Source organism: Pristiophorus japonicus, chromosome 12 (assembly GCF_044704955.1).
Source record: "Pristiophorus japonicus isolate sPriJap1 chromosome 12, sPriJap1.hap1, whole genome shotgun sequence".
NCBI classification, from domain to species: domain Eukaryota; kingdom Metazoa; phylum Chordata; class Chondrichthyes; family Pristiophoridae; genus Pristiophorus; species Pristiophorus japonicus.
Genome location: NC_091988.1, coordinates 120,522,186 through 120,548,707, shown reverse-complemented (window position 1 = coordinate 120,548,707; position 26,522 = coordinate 120,522,186). Strand labels below are relative to the sequence as shown.

Genomic DNA, 26,522 nt, shown 5'->3' with positions numbered 1-26,522 from the left:
TTTGGAGTACATTTTTCCCATGAAAGGACCTGCGTAGTCCACATGGATGCGTGACCAAGGCTTGGCGGGCCAGGACCAGAGGCTCAGGGAGGCTTCCCTGGGCGCATTGCCTAGCTGGGCACACATGTTGCACCTGCAAACACAAAGTTCCAGGTCTGTGTCTATCCCTGGCCACCAAACGTGTGACCTGGCAATTGCCTTCATCATGACAATGCCCGGGTGCTCATTGTGGAGTTCTCTGATGAACACCTCTCTGCACATCTGGGGCATGACTACACGGTTTCCCCACAGTCGGCAATCGGCCTGAATCGAGAGTTCATCCCTGCGCCTGTGAAATGGTTTAAATTCCTCAGGGCATGCCCTGTACGTGGCTACCCAGTCCCCATTCAGGACAAATTTCTTGACTAGAGACAATAGCGGGTCTCTATTTGTCCAGACTTTAATCTGTGCCGAATTGTGTAGTCATAGGCAGCTAACGTAAGTGCCCACCTCTGTATGCGGGCCGATGCGTTTGCATTTATGCCCTTGTTGTCGGCCAAAAGGGACGTTAGGGGCTTGTGATCTGTCTCCAGCTCAAATTTCCTGCCAAACAGGTACTGGTGAATTTTCTTTACCTCATATATACATGCAAGTGCCTCCTTTTCTATCATCCCGTAGCCCCTTTCTGCCTGGGACAGACTTCTGGAGGCATAAGCTACCGGCTGTAACTGACCCTTGGCATTGACATGCTGCAACACACACCCGACACCATAGGACGACGCATCGCACGTTAACACAAGTTTCTTACATGGGGCATATAGCATTAACAGATTGTTGGAACATAACAAATTGCGTGCTCTATTAAAAGCTCTTTCCTGGCTGTCCCCCCAGACCCATTCGCGACCTTTGTGTAGGAGCACGTGTAGCTGCTCTAGCAGCATGCTCAATTTGGGAAGAAAGTTACCAAAATAGTTCAGGAGCCCCAGGAACGAACGCAGCTCCGTTGTGTTACGGGGTCTGGGTGCTCTCTGGATCGCTTCCGTCTTGGACGCAGTAGGGCTGATCCTGTCTGCTGCAACCCTCATCCCCCGGAATTCTACCTCTGGAGCTAGGAAGACGCACTTCGCCTTTTTCAGTCGCAGCCCTACCCGGTCCAGTCTGCGTAGCACCTCCTCCAGGTTGTGGAGGTGTTCTTCAGTATCGTAACCCGTGATGAGGATGCCGTCCTGAAAAACCACCATCCCTGGAATCGACTTGAGGAGGCTTTCCATGTTTCGTTAGAAGATCGCGGCGACCGAGCGAATCCCGAACGGACATCTGTTGTACTCAAACAACCCCTTGTATGTCGTGATGGTGGTCAGCTTCTTCAACTCACTCGCCAGCTCCTGGGTCATGTAAGCTGAGGTCAGGTCCAATTTTGAAAAAAGTTTGCCACCGGATAGCATCGCAAAGAGGTCCTCCGCTCTTGGTAGCGGGTACTGGTCTTGGAGTGACACCCGATTGATGGTGGCCTTGTAATCACCACATATCCTGACCGACCCATCCGCCTTGAGCACCGGCACAATCGGGCTCGCCCAGTCACTGAATTTGACTGGCGAGATGATGCCTTCCCTCAGCAGGCGGTCCAATTCGCCTTCTATCTTTTCCCGCATCACGTACGGCACCGCTCTGGCCTTGTGGTGTACTGGCCTGGCATCCGGGTTTATGTGAGTCACTACCTTCGCCCCCATGAAAGTGCCAATGCCGGGTTGAAATAATGAGTCAAATTTGTCCAGGATCTGTGAGCATGATACTTGCTCCACAGAGGAAATTGCATTGACATCGCCCCATTTCCAGTTCATGACAGCAAGCCAACTCCTCCCCAGTAGTGCGGGACCGTCCCCTGGGACAACCCAGAGTGGCAACCTGTTCTCCGAATCTTTGTGGGTCACGACTACCGTGGCGCTGCCTAGCACCGGAATGATCTCCTTTGTGTATGTCCGTAGCTGTGCGTCAATCGGCGATAATTTTGGCCTCCTGGCCTTGGACGCCCACAACATTTTGAACTGTTTGATACCCATCAGGGACTGGCTGGCCCCCGTGTCTAACTCCATTGATACTGAGATGCCATTGAGGAGCACTTTCATCATTATCGGTGGCGTCCTGGTGTATGAACTGTATATGTGCTCCACATGAACTCGCTGAACTTCAGCTTCCAGCGATTTCCCCCAGCGTTCATTTCTGCAATTTCTGCAGGTATTTTGCTCATCTCTGCAAACTCCGGCTGAGTGTGTGCCTCCACGCCTCCAACATGAGCTGCTGTTGGAAACAAAAGGTCCCTTGCCAGTCGATCGTCCCTGTGATTGCCCCTGTGATTGACCTTGAGTGCGCCATTAACAGGTGTTGATGGCCCCATTACTGGCCGCATTGTCCCCTGCAATGTCGTGAATCTCCGTTCAGCTTGCCATTGTCTCTGTCGAACTCCCCCTCTGGGTTCGACTACCGATTGCCCTTGTCTGCCTGGAGAACTGTGTGCTGCTTTAACAATGTTGAATCTCTGTCCCAACCATTCCTTAACACAGTACCTTTCGTCTGTTCTGCTAGTGGCCATGCTCGCGTGGTTTAAATCCCAGTTTCTCGTTGCCATTGATATGTCCTTACTATCCAGTATAAATGCACATGAGGCCATGCTTGAGAGAAGGTCAGTCTGTGACCTGTCCTTTATTCCTTAGCACTCAAGTGCAGGAAGTGGGTGGAGCTTCCCCTTTTATATCTGAAAGTCCAGGTTCGGAGTGTCTCCCACACGTTCACCACCTAGTGGTCAGTGTTCTCACAGTGTACAACTTAGGTCAGATTATACATGGGTTACAATGCTGGTTGAATACATGACAGATTGTTTTAAACACAATGCCACTGACCTTGCGCCTCCCCAGGAGCTGCCTGACCTCGACCTCGGAGAGGGTTCAAGGTGGTAATGTGCCTCTGGCGGGCTGTCTGCACCAATTCCTCTCGCAAAGAGATCTGTAAATGAAGGTGAGGCTGGCAGTAAAGGAGTGGGCGGCAGGTGGCGTAGGAGAGATGAATTAATGGTGTGAAGGGTGTTAAAAGTGGAAGAAGGGGTTTTAGGGTCGTGTAGGGAAACTGTAGCCACATTGTAGGATGGGCAGTTGGCGAGGCCTTTAACCTCTGAGGGTTAGTTGTGAAAGTGACTTGCATTCCTATATCGCCTTTCACTACCTCAGGACATCCCTAAGCACTTTGCAACCAATGAAGCACTTTTGAAGTGTAGTCATTGTTGCAATGTAGGGAATGTGGCAGCCAATTTGCACAGTAAGCTCACACAAAGAGCAATGAGATAAATGACTAGATAATCTGCTTTAATGATGTTGACCTGGACACTGGGAGAACTCTCCTGCTCTTCGAATAGTGCCGTGAGATCTTTTACTTCCAGCTAAAAGGGCAGTCAGTTTAACATCTCATCCGAAAGATAGATGAAGACTAAGAGGGTGAAGGATGTGCTGGTGCCCAGGATGGCAAAGAAGGAAAGGGAGGTGGTTCCCAATGTGTTACCTTGCTTGCCCTGTTGTGGTTGTGGAATTTTTAGCACCGTTTGGCAGACCTGGAGGGTGAAGCAGTTAGCACTCAGTGTTAGTGTCACCTCCCCCTAGGTACCATGAGTGATCATTCTGGGTAACTTGGTGACACTCACACCCAGGTGGCCATGGAGACCTGAATGAGTGAAGCTGTTCATTCTTCTCCTCTGGCTTGATGCCTGGCCCCGCTGGCCTCTGGGCACGGCTGGCATTTGAATATTTATAATTCTGTAGAAGTGTAATAAAAATATTGGTTGGACAAGCAGTGAAGCGATTAGAGAGAGTGATGACGAGCCAAGCATTGGACCTTTTGGCCCTCAGTGTTCTGCTGAATACTGCAGACTGGACAGTGCAATTAAAAGGCTGCTTCCTACTGGTTCAGCTGCTTTTACACTAGTTTTACACCAATGGGTATTCAAATTAGCATGCACAGGAAACTTCCATGTATCACCCACTAGAGCAGCAGCGGCTGTAGCACTTGTTATAAAGGTGTCAATCACAAGGAAATTCCAGGCCAGTGCTTTTTTATAATATACGCAGAAGCCAGTAACATGTGGTGTGTTGTATACCGTACACAGAAATGCTGCTGTGTTGTTTCTCAGTAAACTCTTCTCTTCCTGTTAACTGACATTATAACGCTGGTAAAGCTCACTGCCCCCCCGCCTCTTTGACGACGGGGGGAAACTGAGAGACTGTCCTGTCCATTGTTTCAGGTTGGCACATGGGCACCAGATCAAATGCAGGATTGTGGCACCGGTTTTGCACACCTTCCGAAGCACGGTACGGAGAGAGTGTGCCCTGAATCAGCCGGAGCCTGAGCTTCGGAACAAGAGAATGTAATGAGCAGCTAAAAGCATTTGAACCTTTTATGTTAAAGCAGCCCAGCTGGCTGTGTGCTGGGCTGGATGCGGTGCTTGCGAGGGGCTGTGGGATATCCACACTGACCTTTGGCCGGGCTCCAGTGAGAGCCGCAGTGAGCTGGAATGCAGGTTTGCACGTTCCAAACTATTAACACATCACAGGTTGCAGCTGCCTGTGTCTTCAGCTCGTGGCTCCCAGGGCAGCTTTTACAGCTTCAAGTGTCAGATTCACCAAACCCTGTGGGGAACCAGCAAGAAGGTCGTCTCCTGAAAATGAAGAGACAGGACTGTGGCCGGGACTCAGTGTCCGTGACAGGGTGAAGTTCTGTACTGTACCAAATTAATAAATATGACCAACCTTGTTAAAGCTGAGTTTTTCAAATGGAAGTGGTTCTATAGTGTGTATTACCTCTTTGATGCTAAATCTGCCCTGCTCATACTTTAATACCTTTTAGGGAAGGAAACCTGCCGTCCCAGTCTGGCATATATGTGACTCCAGTCCCATACCAACCAGGTTGACTCTTAACTCCCCTCTGAAGTGGCCTCGCAAGCCACTTAGTTGTTTCAAACTGTAGCTGTAACTGTAGCGGTGCAGGAATCATAGAACAGTACAGCACAGAAGGAGGCCATTGGGCCCATCGAGTCTGTGCCGGCTCTTTTGAAGAGCAATCCAGTTAGTCCCACTTCCCAATATCCCTGCAATTTTTCCTCATTTAAGAATTTATCCCATTACATTTTGAAGGCTACAATTGACTCTATCCACCACTCTATCAGGCAGTGCATTCCAAATCCAAACCACTCATTGTGTAAAAAAGTTTCCACTCATGTCGCCTCTGCCTTTTTTGCCAATCACCTTACATCTGTGCCCTCTGGGGGTTATCAACCCATTGGATACAGTTTCTCTATATTCACGCTATCTAAACTCTTTGTGATTTTGAACACCTCTATCAAATATCCTCTTAGCCTTCTGTCCTCTAATGAGAACAACCCCAGCTCTCCAGTCTATCCCTCATCCCTGGAACCATTCGAGTAAATCCCTTCTGTACGTACCCTCTCTAAAGCCTTCACGTCCTTCCTAAAGCGTGGTGCCAGAATTGGACGCAATACACCAGTTGGGGCCGAACTAGTGTTTTATATCGGTTTAGCATAGGCATGCTATATAATATATATAGAAATATATAAAAAATATATACATAGACTTATCGCCACCTTCTCAGGGGAACCAGGATGGGTAATAAATTCTGGCCTTGCCTGTGATGCCCAGATCCCAAGAATGAATAAGAAATGTGTTGAATGGCGTGAGAAGGCGGTACGATGGATATGTCGGTGACCATTGGCGGGGAAGTGGGCGAGAGATCATGTGATGAAACCTCTTGAAATAGTCCAACCACAGTTGGCAATCCTAATGTGACTCCAGACCCACACCAACACTGAACTGCCCTCTGAAGTGGCCTAGCAAGGCACTCAGTTGTATCAAAACGCTACAAAGAAGGCTCACCACTACAGGAAAAAGCCAATAAATGCCGACCTTGCCAACGACAAACATATCCCGAGAATGAATTTTAAAAATGAATGTGATTTAGTGTCTTAAAGGCTCAGATGGTAATTTTTCTGCCTATTGTGGGACTGAGTCATGTAGGCCGAGTGCTAGGTTAGCTGATCTCTACTACAATGTGGTTAACTCTGCCCTAAATCTCCTTATGTGGCTTGGTATCAAATGTTTTTGTTTTATAACACTCCTGTGAAGGGCCTTGGGAAACTTTACTACGTTAAAGGCGGTATATAAATACAAGTTGTTATGCTGTCAGAGTTACCGGGCATGGGCAATGAATGCAGTCTTGGAAGCACTGCCACATCCTGAGAACAAATCACAAAATGAATTGGCTAACACCCATGAAGCCGACTGCCAGCATTGGTCAGGTGGTAACCTTTCAGCAGCCTTTATAGTAATGACTGGGTGCTGAAGAGGCGCATCTTCTGAAAGCTTGACCACTGTGTTACAGAAGGCCCCACCTGTATTCAAATTCGACTTCCCATGCCGAGAATCAAAATGGCGGATGTGATGTAGTTCCCAGTGGAGGCACTTTGCCTACAAAGCCATAAGTGTGAAATTACTTCCTGGGAAGGATTTTGGTGTCTCCTACATTTGCATTTGTCTTCACAAAAGAAAAACATGAAGTGAATGTCGCTGTAGAGGAGGGGGAGGGGAGGTTGGGTGTGGAGTCGAGATACTGGATAGGCAGTTTCCATCAAATTACACAATTTCTCGCTACTTAAACATCAATCAACAGGTGCAGACAGAGCAAAACAAAAGAACATTATTCAGGGAGGATGCTTTCCTTTTTATGATAGGTCCAGATGGGAATTGGTACTTTAAAAAGGCTCCAAATTGAGGTGCTAATGGAAGACTTGCTGACAGGTGATTTGTCTGTCCTGATGGTGAGACCCTCTTTCAAAGTAGAGACTCCTCCCCCATTTCAAAAGGAGTGCTGAAGGTCAGATTCTCTCTTTATGAGTGCATTGACCTTATTGCTCAGTAGCTGGAAGCACTGGGAGGAGGTTTCTGTGTAGCTTTTGTTTTTATATTAATCCCTCTCTACTAGCTCCTGACATATAGTCCCTGAGCAGCCATTGGTAATCCCAACCTTAACTGGCCAGTTTTGTTGGGATTGGTGGCCAACAAGTCTTGTTTTCTTTTGGGACATAGAGTAGGCCATTCAGCCCCTAGAGCCTGTTCTGCCCTTCAATGAGATCATGGCTGATCTGTATCTTAACTCCATCTATAACATCCCGAGTTTGTGAAAGGCACGATATAAATAAAGTTTTCCGACTACCACAAGTACACAAAACTGCAGTAAGTGTGCGGCACTCACCTGGTGACAGGCAGTTGCGTGCTGAATTCACGCTGCACCTTGCTAGCGTCGGCATGTAGCTGGGTGAGTGCCGCACACTGGCACCTGACCTGGGGTTTTTGGCCCACCCATTGCCATGCACGTGATTCAGTCATGATGCTAGTACGTCGTTTGGGTGCACTTGCCAAATCGTCAGAGACAACCTGCGCAATTTCGTGAGGCGGTATATAAATGGTTATATCAATTAAATTGAATTGAAGCCTATAGGATAAAAGGGTCAGTAGCAGTATGGATACAACATTGGCTAAGAGATAGAAAACAGAGAGTTGTGGTGAATGGCTGTTTTTCGGATTGGAGAGAGGTATACAATGGTGTTTCTCAGGGTTTAATACTAGGACCACTGCTGTTTTTGATACACATCAATGACTTGGACTTGGGGGTACAGGGCACAATTTTGAAATTTGCAGATGACACAAAACTTGAAGTGTAGTCAACAGTGAGTAAGATAGTACTAGACTTTAAGAGGACTCCGGCAGGCTGGTGAAATGGGCGGATGCCTGGCAGATGAAATTCAAAGCAAGGAAGTGTGAAGGGATACATTTTGGGAGGAAGAATGAGGAGAGACAATACACACTAAATGGTACAATTTTAAAGAGGGTGCAAGAACAGAGAGACCTGGGGGTGATTGTGCACAAATCTTTAAAGCGTATTGGGATTCTGGGCTTTATAAATAGAAACATAGAGTACAAAAGCAACCTATATAAAACACTAGTGTGCACAAATTGGCTGCTGTGTTTCCTACATTACAACAGTCACTGCACTTCAAAGAGTACTTGATTGGCTGTACACTGCTTTCGCACGTCCTGAGGTCGTGAAAGCTGCTATAGAAATCCAAGTTTCCTTTCTTTCTAACTTTCTTTATTTTGAACTTTCTTTTTTCTAGCTTTCTTTATTTCTAACTTTCTTTCTTGAAAAGAGCACAGCCTAATGGGGTCCTCACCCCACACGGTCAACACTGGCTAGGGATCAGGGTTGCTGTGCGACCAAAACAACCTGGTAGAGGGCGGTAGAGGCAACAGAAATGGCCCTGGCAAACCTGGTTGATCTTTGTTCTCCCAGGAACAGTTCTCGTACCTCTCTATCTGCTTTAGCTGAGATCCGCTAGCTCGGCACAGGCCAAGGATTAACCTGGGACAAGATCCTGGGTAAAGAAGGTGAGGGCTACATCTGCTGGAACTCTGTGAACTGTATATGTGATGATATTAAGCTGCTTTTGTGCTGTTCTTCTGCCCTGCATTGAACACAGCTGGTGACAACGCAAGCTAAATGTTAGGAGCGTCGGGTAGCAACACATGCCGGCCTTGCCATCAACACCCAACTTAAAAAAGAGGCCAGAGATTAGCCAGGGTCAGTTTTGTAATGGCTCTTGTGGATTTTTGCTGGTCATCCTGGACTCAGTGCGGTGAACGCACACACTCTGCAATGATGGTTGTAGCAGCGTCATGATCTTCCAGATCACTCCCCGCAACTACAGACATAGTTCATTCTCCGAGACTACATCGATCACTCCCCGCGACTACAGATATACATCACTCCCGAGACTACAGACATAGTTCATTCTCCGAGACTACAGATATAGATCACTCCCCGCGACTACAGATATAGATCACTCCCCGCAACTACAGATATACATCACTCCCGAGACTACAGACATAGTTCATTCTCCGAGACTACAGATATAGATCACTCCCCGCGACTACAGATATAGATCACTCCCCGCGACTACAGATATACATCACTCCCGAGACTACAGACATAGTTCATTCTCCGAGACTACAGATATAGATCACTCCCCGCGACTACAGATATAGATCACTCCCCGCAACTACAGACATAGTTCATTCTCCGAGACTACATAGATCACTTCAAGCGACTACAGATATAGATCACTCCCCACAACTACAGACATAGTTCATTCTCCGAGACTACATAAATCACTCCCCGCGACTACAGATATAGATCACTCCCCGCGACTACAGATATAGATCACTCCCCGCGACTACAGATGTAGATCACTCCCCGCGACTACAGATATAGATCACTCCCCGCGACTACAGATGTAGATCACTCCCGAGAATAAAGACATAGTTCATTCTCCGAGACTATAGATATAGATCACTCCCCGCGACTACAGATATACATCACTCCCGAGACTACAGGCATAGTTCATTCTCCGAGACTATATCGATCACTCCCCGCGACTACAGATATACATCACTCCCGAGACTACAGGCATAGTTCATTCTCCGAGACTACATAGATCACTCCCCGCGACTACAGATATAGATCACTCCCCGAGACTACAGATATAGATCACTCCCCGCAACTACAGATATAGCTCACTCCCCGCAACTACAGACATAGTTCATTCTCCGAGACTACATCGATCACTCCCCGCAACTACAGATATAGATCACTCCCGAGACTACAGGCATAGATCATTCTCTGAGACTACATCGATCACTCCCCGCGACTACAGATATAGATCACTCCCGAGACTACAGGCATAGTTCATTCTCCGAGACTACATAGATCACTCCCCGCGACTACAGATATAGATCACTCCCCGCAACTACAGACATAGTTCATTCTCTGAGACTGCATACATAGTTCACTCCCCGAGACTACAGTCATAGATCACTCCCCGCGACTGCAGATATAGATCACTCCCCGCGACTACAGATATAGATCACTCCCCGCGACTACAGATATAGATCACTCCCCGCGACTACAGATATAGATCACGTCCCGAGACTACAGATATAGATCACTCCCGAGACTACAGGCATAGTTCATTCTCCGAGACTACATAGATCACTCCCCGCGACTACAGATATAGCTCACTCCCCGCGACTACAGATATAGATCGCTCCCGAGACTACAGGCATAGTTCATTCTCTGAGACTACATCGATCACTCCCCGCGACTACAGATATAGATCACTCCCCGCAACTACAGACATAGTTCATTCTCTGAGACTGCATACATAGTTCACTCCCCGAGACTACAGTCATAGATCACTCCCCGCGACTGCAGATATAGATCACTCCCCGCGACTACAGATATAGATCACTCCCCGCGACTACAGATATAGATCACTCCCCGCGACTACAGATATAGATCACGTCCCGAGACTACAGATATAGATCACTCTCTGAGACCACAGAAACAGATTACGTCCTGAAACTACAGATATAGATCACTCCCGCAATCTAAAAGCATGTTTGGGGGGATGAGGTGTCTCAGCTATTTGTGCTGCTCCATTATAATCTCGCTGGGTGCCCCACTTACACCATGGACTGAGTTTCTGCTGAAGTTACAGTGGCTGAAGCGGAGGAGCTGATGGGAAATTCAGCAGTGACTGACATAAAGGATGTCTCTTGCAGGACATGTGGCGTGTTCTTCATTGAAAAACGCTGTAACATTCTGCGACAGATTTTCAAATAGTCACCTGGTGTAAAACTGGCCTTGTGGATCAGCCGTCCGTTATGGAAACCTCCTGACTTTCATTTCCATCGATCCCAAGTGATTCCAAATTTGTATCAGGTGAAATATTGGGGCCGAGTATATCAGAAGTGTTCTGATAGCAGGGGGGAGAGAAGTTTAAATCAAAGGGCAGGATCAGGCCCTGGTCTGAAGTGGAGTTAGCTGATCTCAGCCAGGCAGCAGTTTAGAGAGGTTACAACTGCTGTTAGCATTACTGCTTTAGAAAGAGCAAAGAATCCTGATTACCACCACACAACCCTCCTGGGAAGAATACCCATGTAAAGGTTGGATTAAGAACAAGAGCTTGGCTTAGCGGTGAAGTCTGCACCCCGCGTCAGCACTCATTGCCTAAACTCTACACGTGAAGAATGGGCAACGTATAGGAGGGTGTTCATTGGCTACAGAGCTGTATCGCAGGAGAGGAGTGTGGGGGAGGGGAAGGCAGAAGAGAGAGGGAATACTCCAGCAGTGTTCAAAGGGTTAACAGAAATATTAACAGCTGCTCAGTTGGATATGAGGGTGACTGTAGCAATTGAGGTTTACACTCAACAGCTCCACACAGCAGAGCAACGGGCAGAGCGAATACTTCACCAGCAAATATTCCTCTGCCTACAAATAAATTATTTATCTGTGAGACTAAATTTTAACCCTTAAACGGCAGCATAAACAGCAACCCTGCACCTGCATAAAAAGCAACCCTACAGTTATTACCAGAGCAGTTCACCTCATTCTCTTTAGATCTAACTCTTTAGATTCAAGGTTGAGAAAGAATCAGAGAATCGTACAGCAGAGAAGGAGGCCATTCAGCCCATCTTGCTGTGCCGGTTCTTTGAAGGAGCTGTCCAATTAGTCCCACGATCCGCTCTTGCCCCATCGCCCTGCAAATTTCTCCTTTTCAAGTGTTTATCCAATTCCCTTTTTGAAAGTTATTGAATCTGCTCCCACCAGGCAGTGCATTCCTGATCATAACAACATGTGTGAAAAAGTATCACGTCATCGCCCCTGGTCCTTTCGCTGATTATCTTAAAGATGCAATCTATGTCTGTATGATTCTCGCTCTTTTCTTTCTTGGAGCTCCTTGTGTGGACACTGTGTCGAACTGGCATGTTCCTGCAGCCCTGTTGTGCCAACACAAGGCTGCCTCCTGCTCCTTTTGTTTCCAGCGACATTTAAATGCTTTCCGGAAAAAGGAAGATTGGGGCTACAGGGAGGAAAAAATCAAGTGGGAGGTGGAGTTGACATCCCCAGCACAGCCTGGCAGTAACTTACAGTGGCTGCTTCGAGAGCGGGCACCGGGAAGACCCATCAGTAAAGTACACTGCCCACCTTCCCGAACGGTCGAAAGAGTAAGCAGCGAGGGGGAGCGAGGAAATACTAATTAAACAGTGAGGCAGGGAAACACAGCTCCAAAATAAATGAAACCATCTTTAACGCAACGTCCTGTGCTGGGAAATGAGTAAAAGGGACACTTAAAACTTTTACAATTTGGTTGCCACCTGAAGTGGATTCTCAGGCAAAACACAAAGTTTTATCGAGAACTTTCACAAGCGCCTAGAGCTAAGTGTGCGGCGCTGAGAGGATCGTGCAAAAAAAAATCCCCACCATCGGAGATTTAGATCCCCCTCACAGCCCTGTCTGAGTCGCAAATCAAAGGAACGTTGTCGACTCACCCAGGTTGACAAAGCTCATGACCATGTCGGCGTCGCTGAGGAAGGTGCTGTCGTGCAGGCTGGCCAGCGGAGGTCCCTGGGTGGTGAAGAGGGCCCGGTAAGGGTACGAGAAACCCCCCGCATCCTCCATCAGCATCGAGTTGTAGAGATCCAGCATGAACATGGGCGCTGAGTTGTGTTTGCCATGTAAATGGGGTCTGGGGCGGTGAGGCAGACCCAGGATCGAGAGGATTTCTCTCTGCATCTCCCGCCTCTCCTGGCTCTTTAGGCGCCCATGGATGAAACTGGAATGGATGCCGTTGTCCGTGGTCAGGTTCCCCAAAACTGACTGCAGCAAGAAGCAGTTCCAGAGAAGTCCTGCTACAGGTTTTTTAATTAACAGCAGGAAGCTCATTCTTACTCTCAGGTTGGACTGCTGTGTGACTCCTCTACACAAACATGGTCACCTTCTCTCTCTTTCTGTCTCTCTCTCTCTCTCTCTCTCTCCTTCCCCTCTTTACAGCTCAGTCGAGGCTGCCCAGGCACTGTGCAAAGCTATCCGAGTGAGGGTGTAGTTCAGGACCCATGTTGTCTGAACTGGCTGCCACAGTTAAGCAAGAGAGCTGGAGAGTTCCTTCACCTACAGGAGTTGCGATCCCTTTGCATGTAAGTCTGTCGGGTTGTCTGGTGCAGACGGAGCCAGCAGGAGGCTGCTTGTGTGGGAGGAGCACTCTCTGGTCTAAACTCAAAAGTAACAACAGAAAATTATCTGAATGTCTTAAGGGCATCTGTAATTAAGCGAGAGGGATGGGCTTTTGAATATAACTGCTTGTTGATGAAGAGGTGAGGGGTGAAGCTGACACTGGGCAGGACAGCTCCTTGCCTTTTTTCTTTTGAATGGAATTATTTCAAACTCCCAGTTGCTGTCAGCAATTGTTCCATTTATTTTATCCACATTTGTCTTGTTTTAGCGACCTCCCTTTCTGTGGACCTGTTAAAGAGGGAGAGGGCAGCGAGGAAGACAGAGAGAGCGAGTTCTCTGAAACATCCTCAAATGCTTCATGGACAATGAATTGCTTCGAAGAGCTGTCACTGTTGTTATCACAAGCCAACATGGCAGTCTTTTCGTGCATAGCAAGATCCCACGTATAGCAATCAGATGAATGACTGGTTAATCTGTTTAAAGAGGGAAGTCTTCCTGTGATCACTTTTTTCAATATCAGCCAAAAATAATTTACTTTCCTCTTTTAAACTTTGGCGGGAAGGTATCTTTACATTTTCTCCTAACATCCCCTGAAGTTATTAATCGCTTGGGAAGGTATGTCTCCCTCCAGTACTTTGGTCAAATGTCCATTTATCATGTGTAAAACCCAGACAGTGAGTTTCCACAAGCTATTGGACTGTGGCGGGCATCACATCCAGTCCTGCTTCAGTCCACACTTGGGTCGTTTGCAGCAGTCGTCACTGGAAAGCGGTGGGAAGTGCTGTCCCTTCTGTCAGCCAGGGGCACTGAGGCCAGTTGTGTCACATCCAACTGCTCTGAGATCAGCCAGCTTGGCACGGGCCAGGCAAAAAAAGCCGGAACTTTCCCCGCTGTGTGGCTTAGTACTGGCCATTACCCGCTGAGCCATGGGAGGAGGGGTGTGAGTATCCTGGCTGACTGATGATGACACCATCAGAGAGCAGTGTCTGATCTCAACCCCATGAGGAAGCTGGTTGTCAACAGCTGAGATAACAGGGCTATAGCGGTGTCAAGTGCCCCGTATCGGTGACCACACTGCTTCAGTCAAATGTACCTGATTTAATACAATGGATCACAACAACAACAACTTGTATTTATATAGCACCTGTAACGTAGTAAAATGTCCCAAGGTGCTTCACAGGAGTATCATGAGACAAAAATGTTGACACCGAGCCACATGAGGAGAAATTATTTATATAAATATAAATTTTTTAAAGTTGTTGTGATCCATTGTATTAAGTCAGGTATCTTACTGAGGTGGAAATAGGCGGTCTTAGTTATGCTGCGCATATGTGGTTGAAAGCTTATTTCAGGGTCAAATATGACACGAAGGTTGCAAATAGTCTGGTTCAGCCTCAGATAGAAGTTGGGAGAGGGATGGAGTCAGTGTCTAGGGAACAGACTTTGTGGCAGGGACTAAAAACAATGCCTTTGGTCTTCCCAATATTTAATTGGAGAAACTTTCTGCTCATCCAGTACTGGATGTTTGACAAGAGTCTGACAATGTAGAGACCGAGGAGGGGTCGAGAGAAGAGGTGGTGAGGTAGAGCTGGGTGTCGTCAGCGTACATGTGGAAACTGACGCTGTGTTTTCAGATGATGTCGCCAAGGGACAACATGTAGATGAGAAATAGGAGGGCCAAGGATAGATCCTTGGGGGACACCAGAGGTAATGATACGGGGGCGGGAAGAGAAACTGTTTCAGGTGATTCTCTGGCTACGATGAGACAGTTAAGAATGGAACCAGACGAGTGCAGTCCCACCCAGCTGGACGACGGTGGAGAAGCGTTGGAGAAGGATAGAGTGGTCAACTGTGTCGAAGGCTGCAGACAAGGCAAGAAGGAGGAGGAGGGATAGTTTACCTTTGTCACAGTCACAAAGAATGTCATTTGTGACTTTGATGAGAGCCATTTCGGTACTGTGGTAGGGCAGAAACCTAGTGTGGAGCAATCCTTTGGCTGCAGGTTGGACCCCAGTCTGTGCTGAGTAAATTGTTATCAGCCGTGGCTCAGTGTATCATGTATTCAACTATCATTGTAACCCATGTATAAACTGACCTAAGTTGTATACCTTGAGAACATTGACTACAAGGGGGTAAACTTGTGGGAGACACTCCTAACCTGGACTTTCAAGTATAAAAGGGGAAGCTCCACCCACCTTCATCACTTGAGGTCTTGGTAATAAAGGTAACTGGTCACAGAATGACCTTCTCTCAAGTATGGACTTCGTGTGCATTTATACTGTATAGTGAGGACATATCATTGTTGAAGAGAAACTAGGATTTAAACCACGCGAGCATGGCCACTAGCAGCACAGAAGAGAGGTACTGTGTTGGTGATGATTGGGACGACTTTATTGAGAGACTACAGCAAAGTTTTGTCACTAACGCATGGTTGGGACAGGATTCGGCCGACAAACGCAGGGCTCATCTCCTGATGGTTTGTGGATCCAGAACGTATTCCCTGATGAAGGACCTTCTAGCGCCAGAGAAGCCGGCGGACAAGACGTTCGAAGAGCTCAGTAAGTTGATCGGGGAACACCTTAAACCGGCGAGCAGCATGCACATGGCGAGACACTGGTTTTACATGCACCGGCGGCGAGAAGTGCAAAGCGTTCCAGACTTTGTGGCAGATCTCCGGCGACTGGCGAGCCTATCTAAGTTCCCAGATGCATGCAGAGCGGAGATCGGGCATCGGGCACGCTGGGGTTTTCAGGAAACTGATTGAGACCAAAGACTTGACCTTGGAAGTGGCGGCTCTGATAGCCTAGACATTTATCTCGGGAGGAAGAGACCAGAATGATGTATGACAAAAATCTTGGCTCAAATGCGGCAAACGACCAGGGAGTCAACATTGTTAACGCGGCACACAGTTCTCCAGGCAGACAAGGGCAATCGGACATGCCCTAGCATGTAGTCGTACCCAAAGGGGGAATTCAACAGAGACAATGGCTAGCTGAACGGCGATTCCTGCCATCGCAATGGACAATGCTGCCAGTAATGGGGCCATCAACATCTGTTAATGGTGTGCTTAAGGACAGTTACAGAGACAGTCAGAGACGATCGACTGGTAATGGACGTTTTGTTTCCAACAATGGGCCTCCAGCTCATGTTGGAGGTGTGGAGGCAAACACCCAGCCAGAGCTTGCAGGTATCAGCAATATACCTGCAGAAACTGCAACGTCAGCGGTCACTTGGCACGTATGTGCAGGAAGCCTGCAGCCAGGCTGATGTAGGAGGAGGACGGGTCTGATGTAAGCCCTACAAGGCCAAATGAATACTGGGGGAAATCGCTGGAAGCTGAAGTTCAGCGAGTTCATGTGAAGCACATGTACAGTTCATATACCAGGATGCCACCGATAATGATGAAAGTGCTCCTCATTGGCATCCCAGTATTAATGGAACTAGACATGGGGGCCAGCCAGTCCCTGATGAGTATCAAACAGTCTGAAAGGTTGTGGGTGTCCAAGGCCAGGAGGCCAAAATTATTGCTGATTGACGCACAGCTACGGACATATACAAAGGAGATCATTCCGGTGCCAGGCAGCGCCATGGTAGTCATGACCCACAAAGATTCAGAGAACATGTTGCAACTCTGGATTGTCCCGGGGGATGGTCCCGCACTACTGGGGAGGAGTTGGCTTGCTGTCATGAACTGGAAATGGGGCGATGTCAATGCAATTTTTTCTGTGGAGCGAGTATCATGCTCACAGATCCTGGACAAATTTGACTCATTATTTCAACCCGGCATCAGCACATTCATGGGGGCCAAGGTCGTGATTCATATAAACCCAGATGTCAGGCCAGTACACCAGAAGGCCAGAGCAGTGCCGTACGTGATGCGGGAAAAGATAGAATTCGAATTGGACCGCCTGTTGAGGGAAGGCATCATCTCGCCAGTCGAATTCAGTGACTGGGCGAGCCCGATTGTGCCGGTGCTCAAGGCGGATTGGTCGGTCAGGATATGTGGCGATTACAAGGCCACCATCAATCGGGTGTCACTCCAAGACCAGTACCCGCTACCGAGAGCGGAGGACCTCTTTGCGACGCTATCTGGTGGCAAACTTTTTTCAAAGTTGGACCTGACCTCAGCTTACATGACCCAGGAGCTGGCGAGTGAGTCGAAGAAGCTGACCACCATCACGACACACAAGGGGTTGTTTGAGTATAACAGATGTCTGTCTGGGATTCGTTCGGCCGCCGCGATCTTTCAGCAAAATATGGAAAGCCTCCTCAAGTCGATTCCAAGGATGATGGTTTTTCAAGACGATATCCTCATCACGGGTCATGATACTGAAGAACACCTCCACAACCTGGAGGAGTTGCTACGCAGACTGGACCGGGTAGGGCTGCGACTGAAAAAGGCGACGTGCATCTTCTTAGCTCCAGAGGTAGAATTCCTGGGGATGAGGGTAGCAGCAGACGGGATCAGACCCACTGCGTCCAAAATGGAAGCGATCCAGAGAGCACCCAGACCTCGTAACACGATGGAGCTGCATTCGTTCCTGGGGCTCCTGAACTATTTTGGTTACTTTCTTCCCAAATTGAGCATGCTGTTCGAGCCGCTACACGTGCTCCTATGCAAAGGTCGTGATTGGGTCTGGGGGGACAGCCAGGAAAGGGCTTTTGATAGAGCACGCAACTTGTTATGCTCCAACAAACTGTTAACGTTATGTGACCCGTGTAAGAAACTTGTTCTAACGTGCGATGCGTCACCCTATGGGGTCGGGTGTGTGTTGCAGCATGTGAATGCCAATGGTCAGTTACAGCCGGTAGCTTATGCCTCCAGAAGTCTGTCCCAGGCAGAAAGGGGCTATGGGATGGTAGAAAAGGAAGTGCTAGCATGTGTATATGCAGTAAAAAACCTGTTTGGCAGGAAATTTGAGCTGGAGACAGATCACAGACCCCTAACGTCCCTTTTGACCGAAAACAAGGCCATAAATGCGAATGCATCGGCCCACATACAGAGATGGGCACTTACATTAGCTGACTGTGACTACACAATTCGACACAGACCAGGCACTGAAAACTGCGCCGATGCACTCAGCAGGCTCCCACTAGCCACCACTGAAGGGGCAACTGAGCATGATGCTAAGATGGCCATGGCTGTTGAAGCTTTCGAAAGCGAAGGCTCACCTGTGACAGATTAAAGTCTGGACAAATAAAGACCCGCTACTGTCTTTAATTAAGAAATGTGTCCTGAATGGGGACTGGGCAGCCACGTACAGGGCATGCCCTGAGGAATTTAAACCGTTTCATAGGCGCAAGGATGAACTCTTGATTCAGGCCGATTGCCTACTGTGGGGAAACCGAGTAGTCATGCCCTAGAGGGGCAGAGAGGTGTTTATCACAGAACTTCACAATGAGCAGCCGAACATTGTCATGATGAAGGCAATTGGCAGGTCACACGTTTGGTGGCCAGGGATAGACGCAGACCTGGAACTTTGTGTTCGCAGGTGCAACACATGTGCTCAGCTGGGCAACGCACCCAGGGAAGCCCCCCTTACCCGCCAAACCATAGTCACGCATCCATGTGGACTACGCAGGTCCTTTCATGGGGAAAAATGTTTTTGGTTGTCGTAAACGCCTACTCTTAATGGATTGAGTGTGCCACTTTAAATTCAAGCACATCCTCTGCCACGGTAGAAGGTCTACGGGCAATGTTCGCCGCCCACGGTCTACCGGACATCTTGGTCAGCGACAATGGCCCGTGCTTCACAAGCACTGAGTTCCAGGACTTCATGGCAGGCAATGGAATCAACCATGTCAGAACGGCACCATTCAAGCCGGCCTCAAACGGCCAGGCAGAACGAGCAGTGCAGATAATCAAACAGGGGATGCTCAGAATCCAAGGGGGTTCCCTACAAAGCTGCTTATCACGCCTCCTGTTGGCCAATAGATCCTGACAACACTCGCTCACAGGGGTTCCACCCACAGAGCTGCTAATGAAAAGGACGCTCAAAACCAGGTTATCCCTTATACACCCTACTATGAAATAAATTGTTGAGAGCAGGTGTCAGTCACAATGTGACTACCGTGACAGGAATGCGAGGGCGCGATGTATTGATGTCAATTACCCTGATTTTGTCCTTAATTACGCTGCAGGGCTCAAATGGCTTGCAGGCACTGTGATTGCAAAAGAGGGGAATAGGGATTTGGTAGTTAAACTTACCAATGGACAAATCTGCCGCAAACACGTGGATCAAACTAAAAGGAGGTTCAGCAACGCCATAGAAGAAGCAGAGGAACAACACGACATAGAGTTTACTCCACCACAGGTGACCGAACACCGGAACCAAGTGGAGGAGAGCCCAGTCACTGTGGGCAGTCCAGACAGACCTGAGGCACCGCAAACGGCAGACACTCAGGCCAGCGCCCAACAACCGGAGCCCCAACTCAAGTGCTCTACAAGGGAGCATAAACCACCAGAGAGACTCAACCTGTGATCCCAATAAGACTTTGTAACCCATGTATAAGCTGACCTAATTGTACAACTTGAGAACATTGACCACAAGGGGATGAACTTGTGGGAGACACTCCTAACCTGGACTTTCAGGTATAAAAGGGGAAGCTCCACCCATCTTCATCACTTGAGGTTTTGGTAATAAAGGTAACTGGTCGCAGAGTGACCTTCTCTCAAGTATGGGCCTCGTGTGCATTTATACTGTATAGTAAGGACTTATCACAGTGGGTAGAAGTACTGCTTCTGAATCAGAAGGTTGTGGGTTTAAGTTCCCCTCCAAAGACTTGAGCACAAAAATCCAGGCTGATACTCCAGTGCAGTACTCAGGGAGTGCTGCACTGTCAGAGATACTGTTGTTTAGATGAGATGTTAAACTGAGACCTTGTCTGCCCTCTCAGGTGGATGGAAAAGATCCTATGGCATTATTTCGAAGAAGAGATGGGGAGCTGTATGGACAATATTTATCCCTCAATCAACATCACTAAAACATATTATCTGAACTCATTGCTATTTGTGGGAGCTTGCTGTGCACACATTGGTTGCTGCATTTTCCACATAACAACAATGACTAAACTTCAAAAAGTACTTCATTGGCTGTAAAGCGCTTTGGGAGGTCCGGTGGTTGTGAAAGACCCTATATAAATGCAAGTCTTTCTTTCTTTCTGTCATCCAGGGTTGGAGTTAGGGTTAGTTGTCATGGTCGGGGATGAGGTTACAGGTCAGGGTCCAGCGTAATCAGGATCAAGGATGTGGGTATGGACCAGGGTATTAGGGGTTAGGGTTGAGGTCAGAGTCAGGGTTACTATTAGTGTTGGAGTTGGGGTTGGGTCAGGGTTGGAGGTTAGGGTTAGGTTTGGGCAGAGTTAGAGGTTGAGGTTAAGGGTTAGGGTATTCCGGTGAGGGTTACGGGTCAGGTCAGTGGGGTTTGATTTGAGGGTATTTTAGCTTTAGGGTCCGGTTCCATGTTCTCCTGCCTTATGTCTGATTTAAGCCATTTGATAAACTGAGTTTCTAATTTTTCAATCCAGTGTCTCTCCTTTTTCTTCGTGGGGGATGTCCGAGTTGATGTTGGTTTGAAGCCTCATAATTTTCAGGGAACAGCCTGTTTCTGAAAGTGGTCTCTATTTCCCTTATATATAAGATGTGATACAGTTTGCATCGGATTGCGTAGATTACCTTGTGCTGTTCACATGTATTCCTTTGGTTTATTAGGGCCATTTCCCCATGCTCCTGTTTTGTAGCGATTTAGGGTTACAATTGGTGTGAATGTCCCTGTATAGGGAGAGGAAACTCAGGCAGGTTAGGGTTAAGGCTAGGGTTAGAGTTAAGGCTAAGGTTAGGGTTAAGTTTAAGGCTAGGTTGAGGGTTAGGGTTACAATTGGTGTGAGTGCCCCTGTCTAGAGAGAGGAAACTCAGGTAGGTCAGGGCTGGGTTAAGGTTAGGGTTAGGGTTAAGGCTTGGGTTAAGATTAAGACAAAGGTTAAGGTTAGGCTAGGGTTAGAATTAAGGTTAGGGTTAAGGCTAGGTTTAGGGTTAAGGTTAAGGTCAGGATTAGGGTTAGGATTAAGGCTAGGGTTATGGTTAAGGTTAAGGCTAGGGTTAGGATTAAGGTTAGGGTTAGGGCTAAGGCTAGGGTTAGGAATAGGCTTATGGTTAAGGTTAAGGTTGGGATTTGTGGGCAGGAGGGTGGTTGTTTGCTGTTGTGTTCGTATTCTTATTTTTTGAGATGTTTTTGTTTCACTGGTGGCTGCCACTTTTTTTTTGCCGAAGCTTTCTACTACTTTTTGTTCTACTTTACTTGACATTATCTTGTACATATAATTACATCGGATATATGACACAGAAACAGGCCATTCAGTCCAACAGTCCATGCTGGTGTTTATGCTCCACTCGAGCCTCCTCTTAGCTTTCCTCATCTAACTCTATCAGCATAACCCTCTATTCCCTTCTCTCTCATATGCTTATCTAGCCTCCCCTTAAATGCATCTGACGTTGGTGCATCTGTCCTCCCAGGGCATTTGCAGGATCTTGCAGAGGCATCGTTGGTGGTATTTCTCCAGCGATTTGAGGTTTCTACTGCATATGGTGCACGTCTCTGAGCCATACAGGAGGGCGGGTATCACTACAGCCCTGTAGACCATAAGTTCTCGATCAGGCCAACATCCCCAGCATCGAAGCACTGACCACACTCGACCAGCTCCGTTGGGTGGGCCACACTGTCTGCGTGCCAGACACAAGACTCCCAAAGCAAGCGCTCTACTTGGAACTCCTGCACGGCAAGCGAGCCCCAGATGGGCAGAGGAAACATTTCAAGGACATCCTCAAAGCCTCTTTGATAAAGTGCAACATCCCCACCGATATTTGGGAGTCCCTGGCCAAAGACCGCCTTAAGTGGAGGAAGAGCATCCGGGAGAGCGCTGAGCACCTCGAGTCTCGTCGCCGAGAGCACGCAGAAAACAAGCGCAGGCAGCGGAAGGAGCGTGAGGCAAACCAGACTCCCCACCCACCCTTTCCTCCAACGACTGTCTGTCCCACCTGTGACAGAGACTGTAATTCCTGTATTGGACTGTTCAGTCACCTGAGAACTCACTTTTGGAATGGAAGCATGTCTTCCTCGATTCCGAGAGACTGCCTGTGATGAAATGCATCTATACTATTCACTTCAACCACTCTTTACAAGGGAAAAGAGACCCATCCTGTTCAACCTTTCCTGAAAGGTAAAGCCTCGCATTTCAGGTATCATCCTTGTAAATCTTTAAATTATTTTTATAATATGGTGACTAGAATTGTACGCAGAACTCCAAGTGTGGTCTAAACAAGGTTCGAAACAATCTAACCAAGATGTTTTCCCTTGGCTGGGGTTATAGTTGTGGGATTGATTTTAGTCCAATTTGTAGCTTCCTATTGTTTGCTCCATGGGTGCAGTTTATTTGAGTGTTGTGGTTTGACTTTAGCATTGAGAGTTGAAGTTTGAGGCATCTGTTGGATTCTTGAAAGAGGGTAGCCTGGTTTAGCTTAGGAACAGGATAAGGATCGTGTTGAAGCTATTTTAGGGTGAGGGATAGGTCAGGGTCTGAGTTAGTCAGGCCAGGAATGTGGGTAGGATCCAGGATTGTTAGGATTAGCATTGTAGATAGAGTCTGAGTTCGCAGTTAGGGTTGAAGTACAGGGTAACTGTGGTCAGGTTTTGGGGTTAGGAGTTGGATTGGGATTTGGGTTAGGGGTCAGGGTCAAGTTCAGGGGTAGAGCTCCAGGTCAGGGTCTGGGGTAGTCAGGATTGGGGATGTGGCTCGGATCTGGCATCGTGAGGTGTAGGGATGTGGGTGGGGCCCGCAATGGTTGGGGTTAGGGTTAGGGTCAGGATTGCAGTTAGGGTTGGGGGTGGGATTGGGGTTCGAGTTAGGGTTAGAGGTCATGGTCTTCTTCGAATAGTGGTATTGGATCTTTACACCCACCTGAGAAAGCAGATGGGGCCTCAGTTTAATGTCTCATCCAAAAGACGGCATGTTCAACAATGCAGCATTGCCTCGGTACTGTCAGTCTACAATATGGACTCAAGTCTCTAGAGTGGGACTTGAATGCAATAAATCACTGCCATGCACCAACTCAGACACTAGTACTGCACATGGGTTAGAGATTGAATTGAAGCAGCCTGCACATGATGAAACACCCAGCAGCAGGTACTGGTGACAGGATTGGACCAGAGACAGGGCACCTAGGGGCATGGACCTCCCTCAGCTGTGCTCAGCCGGACAGAGCTGAATGCAGCATTTAATAATAAACTGATTATAGCCGGGACATTAGTTAATAATAAACTGATTATAGCTGGGGTGTTAGTTAATAATAAACTGATTATAGCCGGGACGTTAGTTAATAATAACATAATTACATAAGAACATGAGAAATAAGAGCAGGAGTAGGCCATATGGCTCCTCGAGCCTGCTCCGCCATTTAATAAGATCATGGCTGATCCGATCATGGACTCAGCTCCACTTCCCTGCCTGCTCCCCATAACCCCTTATCCCCTTATCGGTTAAGAAACTGTCTATCTCGGTCTTAAATTTATTCAATGTCCCAGCTTCCACAGCTCTCTGAGTCAGTGAATTCCACAGATTTACAACCCTCTAAGAGAAGAAATTTCTCCTCTTCTCAGTTGTAAATGGGTGGCCCCTTATTCTAAGATTATGTCCCCCTAGATCTAGTCTCTCCTATCAGTGGAAACATCCACTCTGCATCCACCTTGTCAAACCCCCTCATTATCTTACACGTTTTGATAAGATCACCTCTCATTCTTTTGAATTCCAATGAGTAGAGGCCCAACCTACTCAACCTTTCCTCATAAGTCAACCCCTTTATCTTCGGAATCAACATAGTTAACCTTCTCTGAACTGCCTCCAAAGTAAGTATATCTTTTCTTAAATATGGAAACCAAAACTGTACAGAGTATTCCAGGTGTGGCCTCACCAATACCCTGTATAACTGTAGCAAGACTTCCCTGCTTTTATATTCCATCCTCTTAGCAATAAAGGCCAAGATTCCATTAGCCTTCCTGATCACTTGCTGTAGCTGCATACTAACCATTTATGTTTCATGCACCAGGATCCCCAGGTCCCGCTGTACTACAGCACTTTGCAATTTTTCTCCATTTAAATAATAAATTTATTCTTCAATTTTTTCTGCCGAAGTGCATAACCTCACGCTTTCCAACATTATACTCCATCTGCCAAATGTTTGCCCACTCACTGAGCCTGTTTATGTCCTTTTGCAGGTTTTTAGTCCTCCTCACACATTGCTTTTCCTCCCACCTTTGTATCGTCAGCAAACTTGGCTATGTTACACTCGGTCCCTTCATCCAAGTCGTTATTATAGATTGTAAATAGTTGGGGTCCCAGCACTGATCCCTGCAGCACCCCACTAGTTACTGGTTGGCAACCTGAGAATGAACCATTTATCCGACTCTCGGTTTTCTGTTAGCTAGCCAAACCTCTATCCATGCTAATATATTACCCCCAACCCCGTGAACTTTTATCTTGTGCAGGAACCTTTTATGTCGCATCTTGTCAAATGCCTTCTGGATATCCAAATACACCACATTCACTGATTCCCCTTCATCCACCCTGTCCATTACATCCTCCAACAAATTTGTCAAGCATGACTTCCCCTTCATAAATCCATGCTGACTCTGCCTGACTGAATTATGCTTTTCCAAGTGTCCTGCTACTGCTTCTTTAATAATGGACTCCAACATTTTCCCAACCACAGATGTTAGGCTAACTGGTCTATAGTTTCCTGCTTTTTGTCTGCCTCCTTTTTTTAAATAGGGGCATTACATTTGCAGTTTTCCAATCTGCTGGAACCTCCCCAGAATCCAGGGAATTTTGGTAAATTACAACCAATGCATCCACTATCACTGCCGTTACTTCTCTTAAGTCCCTAGGATGCATGCTATCTGATCCAGGGAATTTATTTGCCTTTAGTCCCATTATCTTACTGAATACCACCTCCTTAGTGATCGTGATTGTGTTAAGTTCCTCCCCCCCCCCCCTGTAGCCCCTTGACTATCCACTGTTGGGATATTTTTAGTGTCCTCTACCGTAAAGACTGATACAAAATATTTGTTCAGAGTTTCTGCCATCTCCATGTTCCCCATCACTAATTCCCCGATTTTGTCTTCTAAGGGACCAACATTTACTTTAGGCACTATTTTCCTTTTTATATACCTGTAGAAACTCTTGCTATCTGTTTTTATATTTCGTACTCGCTTACTCTCATAATCTATCTTCCCTTTCTTAATCATTTTTTTAGTCGTTCTTTGCTGGCTTTTAAAAGCTTCCCAATCTTCTGCCCTCCCACTAGTTTTGGCCACTTTATATGCTCTTGTTTTTAATTGGATACCTTCCTTTATTTCTTTAGTTAGCCATGGATGGCTATCTTTTCTCTTACACCCTTTCCTCCTCACTGGAATATATTTTTCTTGAGAGTTGTGAAATATCTCCTTAAATGTACACCACTGTTCATCAACCGTCCTACACTTTAATCTATTATCCCAGTCCACTTTATTCAACTCTGTCCTCATACCTTCATAGTCTCCTTTATTTAAGCTTAGTACGCTGGTTAGAAATCTAACTTTCTCACCCTCCATCTGAATTTGAAATTCAACCATGCTATGATCACTCAGTCCAAGGGGATCCTTTATTAGGAGATTTTTATTAATCCTGTCTCATTACACAGGACCAGATCTAAGATAGCCTGCCCCCTGGTTGGTTCTGTTACATACTGCTCAAGGAACCTGTCCCTTGTGCACTCTATGAACTCTTCCTCAAGGCTACCCTAACCAATTTGATTTGTCCAATCAATATGGAGGTTAAAATCATCCATGATTATTGCTGTTCCCTTTTTACAAGCCCCCACTATTTCCTGGTTTATGCTCCGACCAACAGAGATGCTACTGTTAGAGGCCTATAGACTACACCCACCAGTGACTTTCTCCCCTTATTATTCCTTATCTTCACCCAAACTGTTCCAACATCCTGATCATTTGTGCCAATATCGTTTCTCACTGTTGCATTGATTCCATCCTTTATCAACAGAGCTACCCCACCTCCTTTTCCTTTCGGTCTGTCCTTCCGAATTGTCAAATACCCCTGAATATTTAGTTCCCAGCCCTGGTCACCTTGCAACCACGTCTCTGTAATGGCTATCAGATAACACTCATTTGTATCTATTTGTGCTGTCAACTCATCTAGTTTGTTACGAATGCTACGTGTATTTAGACAAAGCTTTTAAATTTGTTTTTTTACCCTTTTTTCCTGCTTGTTTCCTCTGTCCTTCAAACTTACTTTCTTCATTTTTGCTTTCTAAT

At 47.1% G+C, this 26,522-nt stretch overlaps 1 protein-coding gene across 1 annotated transcript in view; it reads right to left on the bottom strand.

Annotated features, from left to right (window-relative positions):
* bmp7b (bone morphogenetic protein 7b) overlaps positions 1-12,930 on the bottom strand; it is a 177,327-nt gene extending 164,397 nt beyond the window's left edge. Inside the window, exon 1 of the mRNA XM_070894979.1 lies at positions 12,480-12,930. Coding sequence (XP_070751080.1) covers positions 12,480-12,873 — 394 coding nt within the window. The 5' untranslated portion in view covers positions 12,874-12,930. The remainder of the gene's footprint in view (positions 1-12,479) is intronic.
* Positions 12,931-26,522: the final 13,592 nt, after the last annotated feature.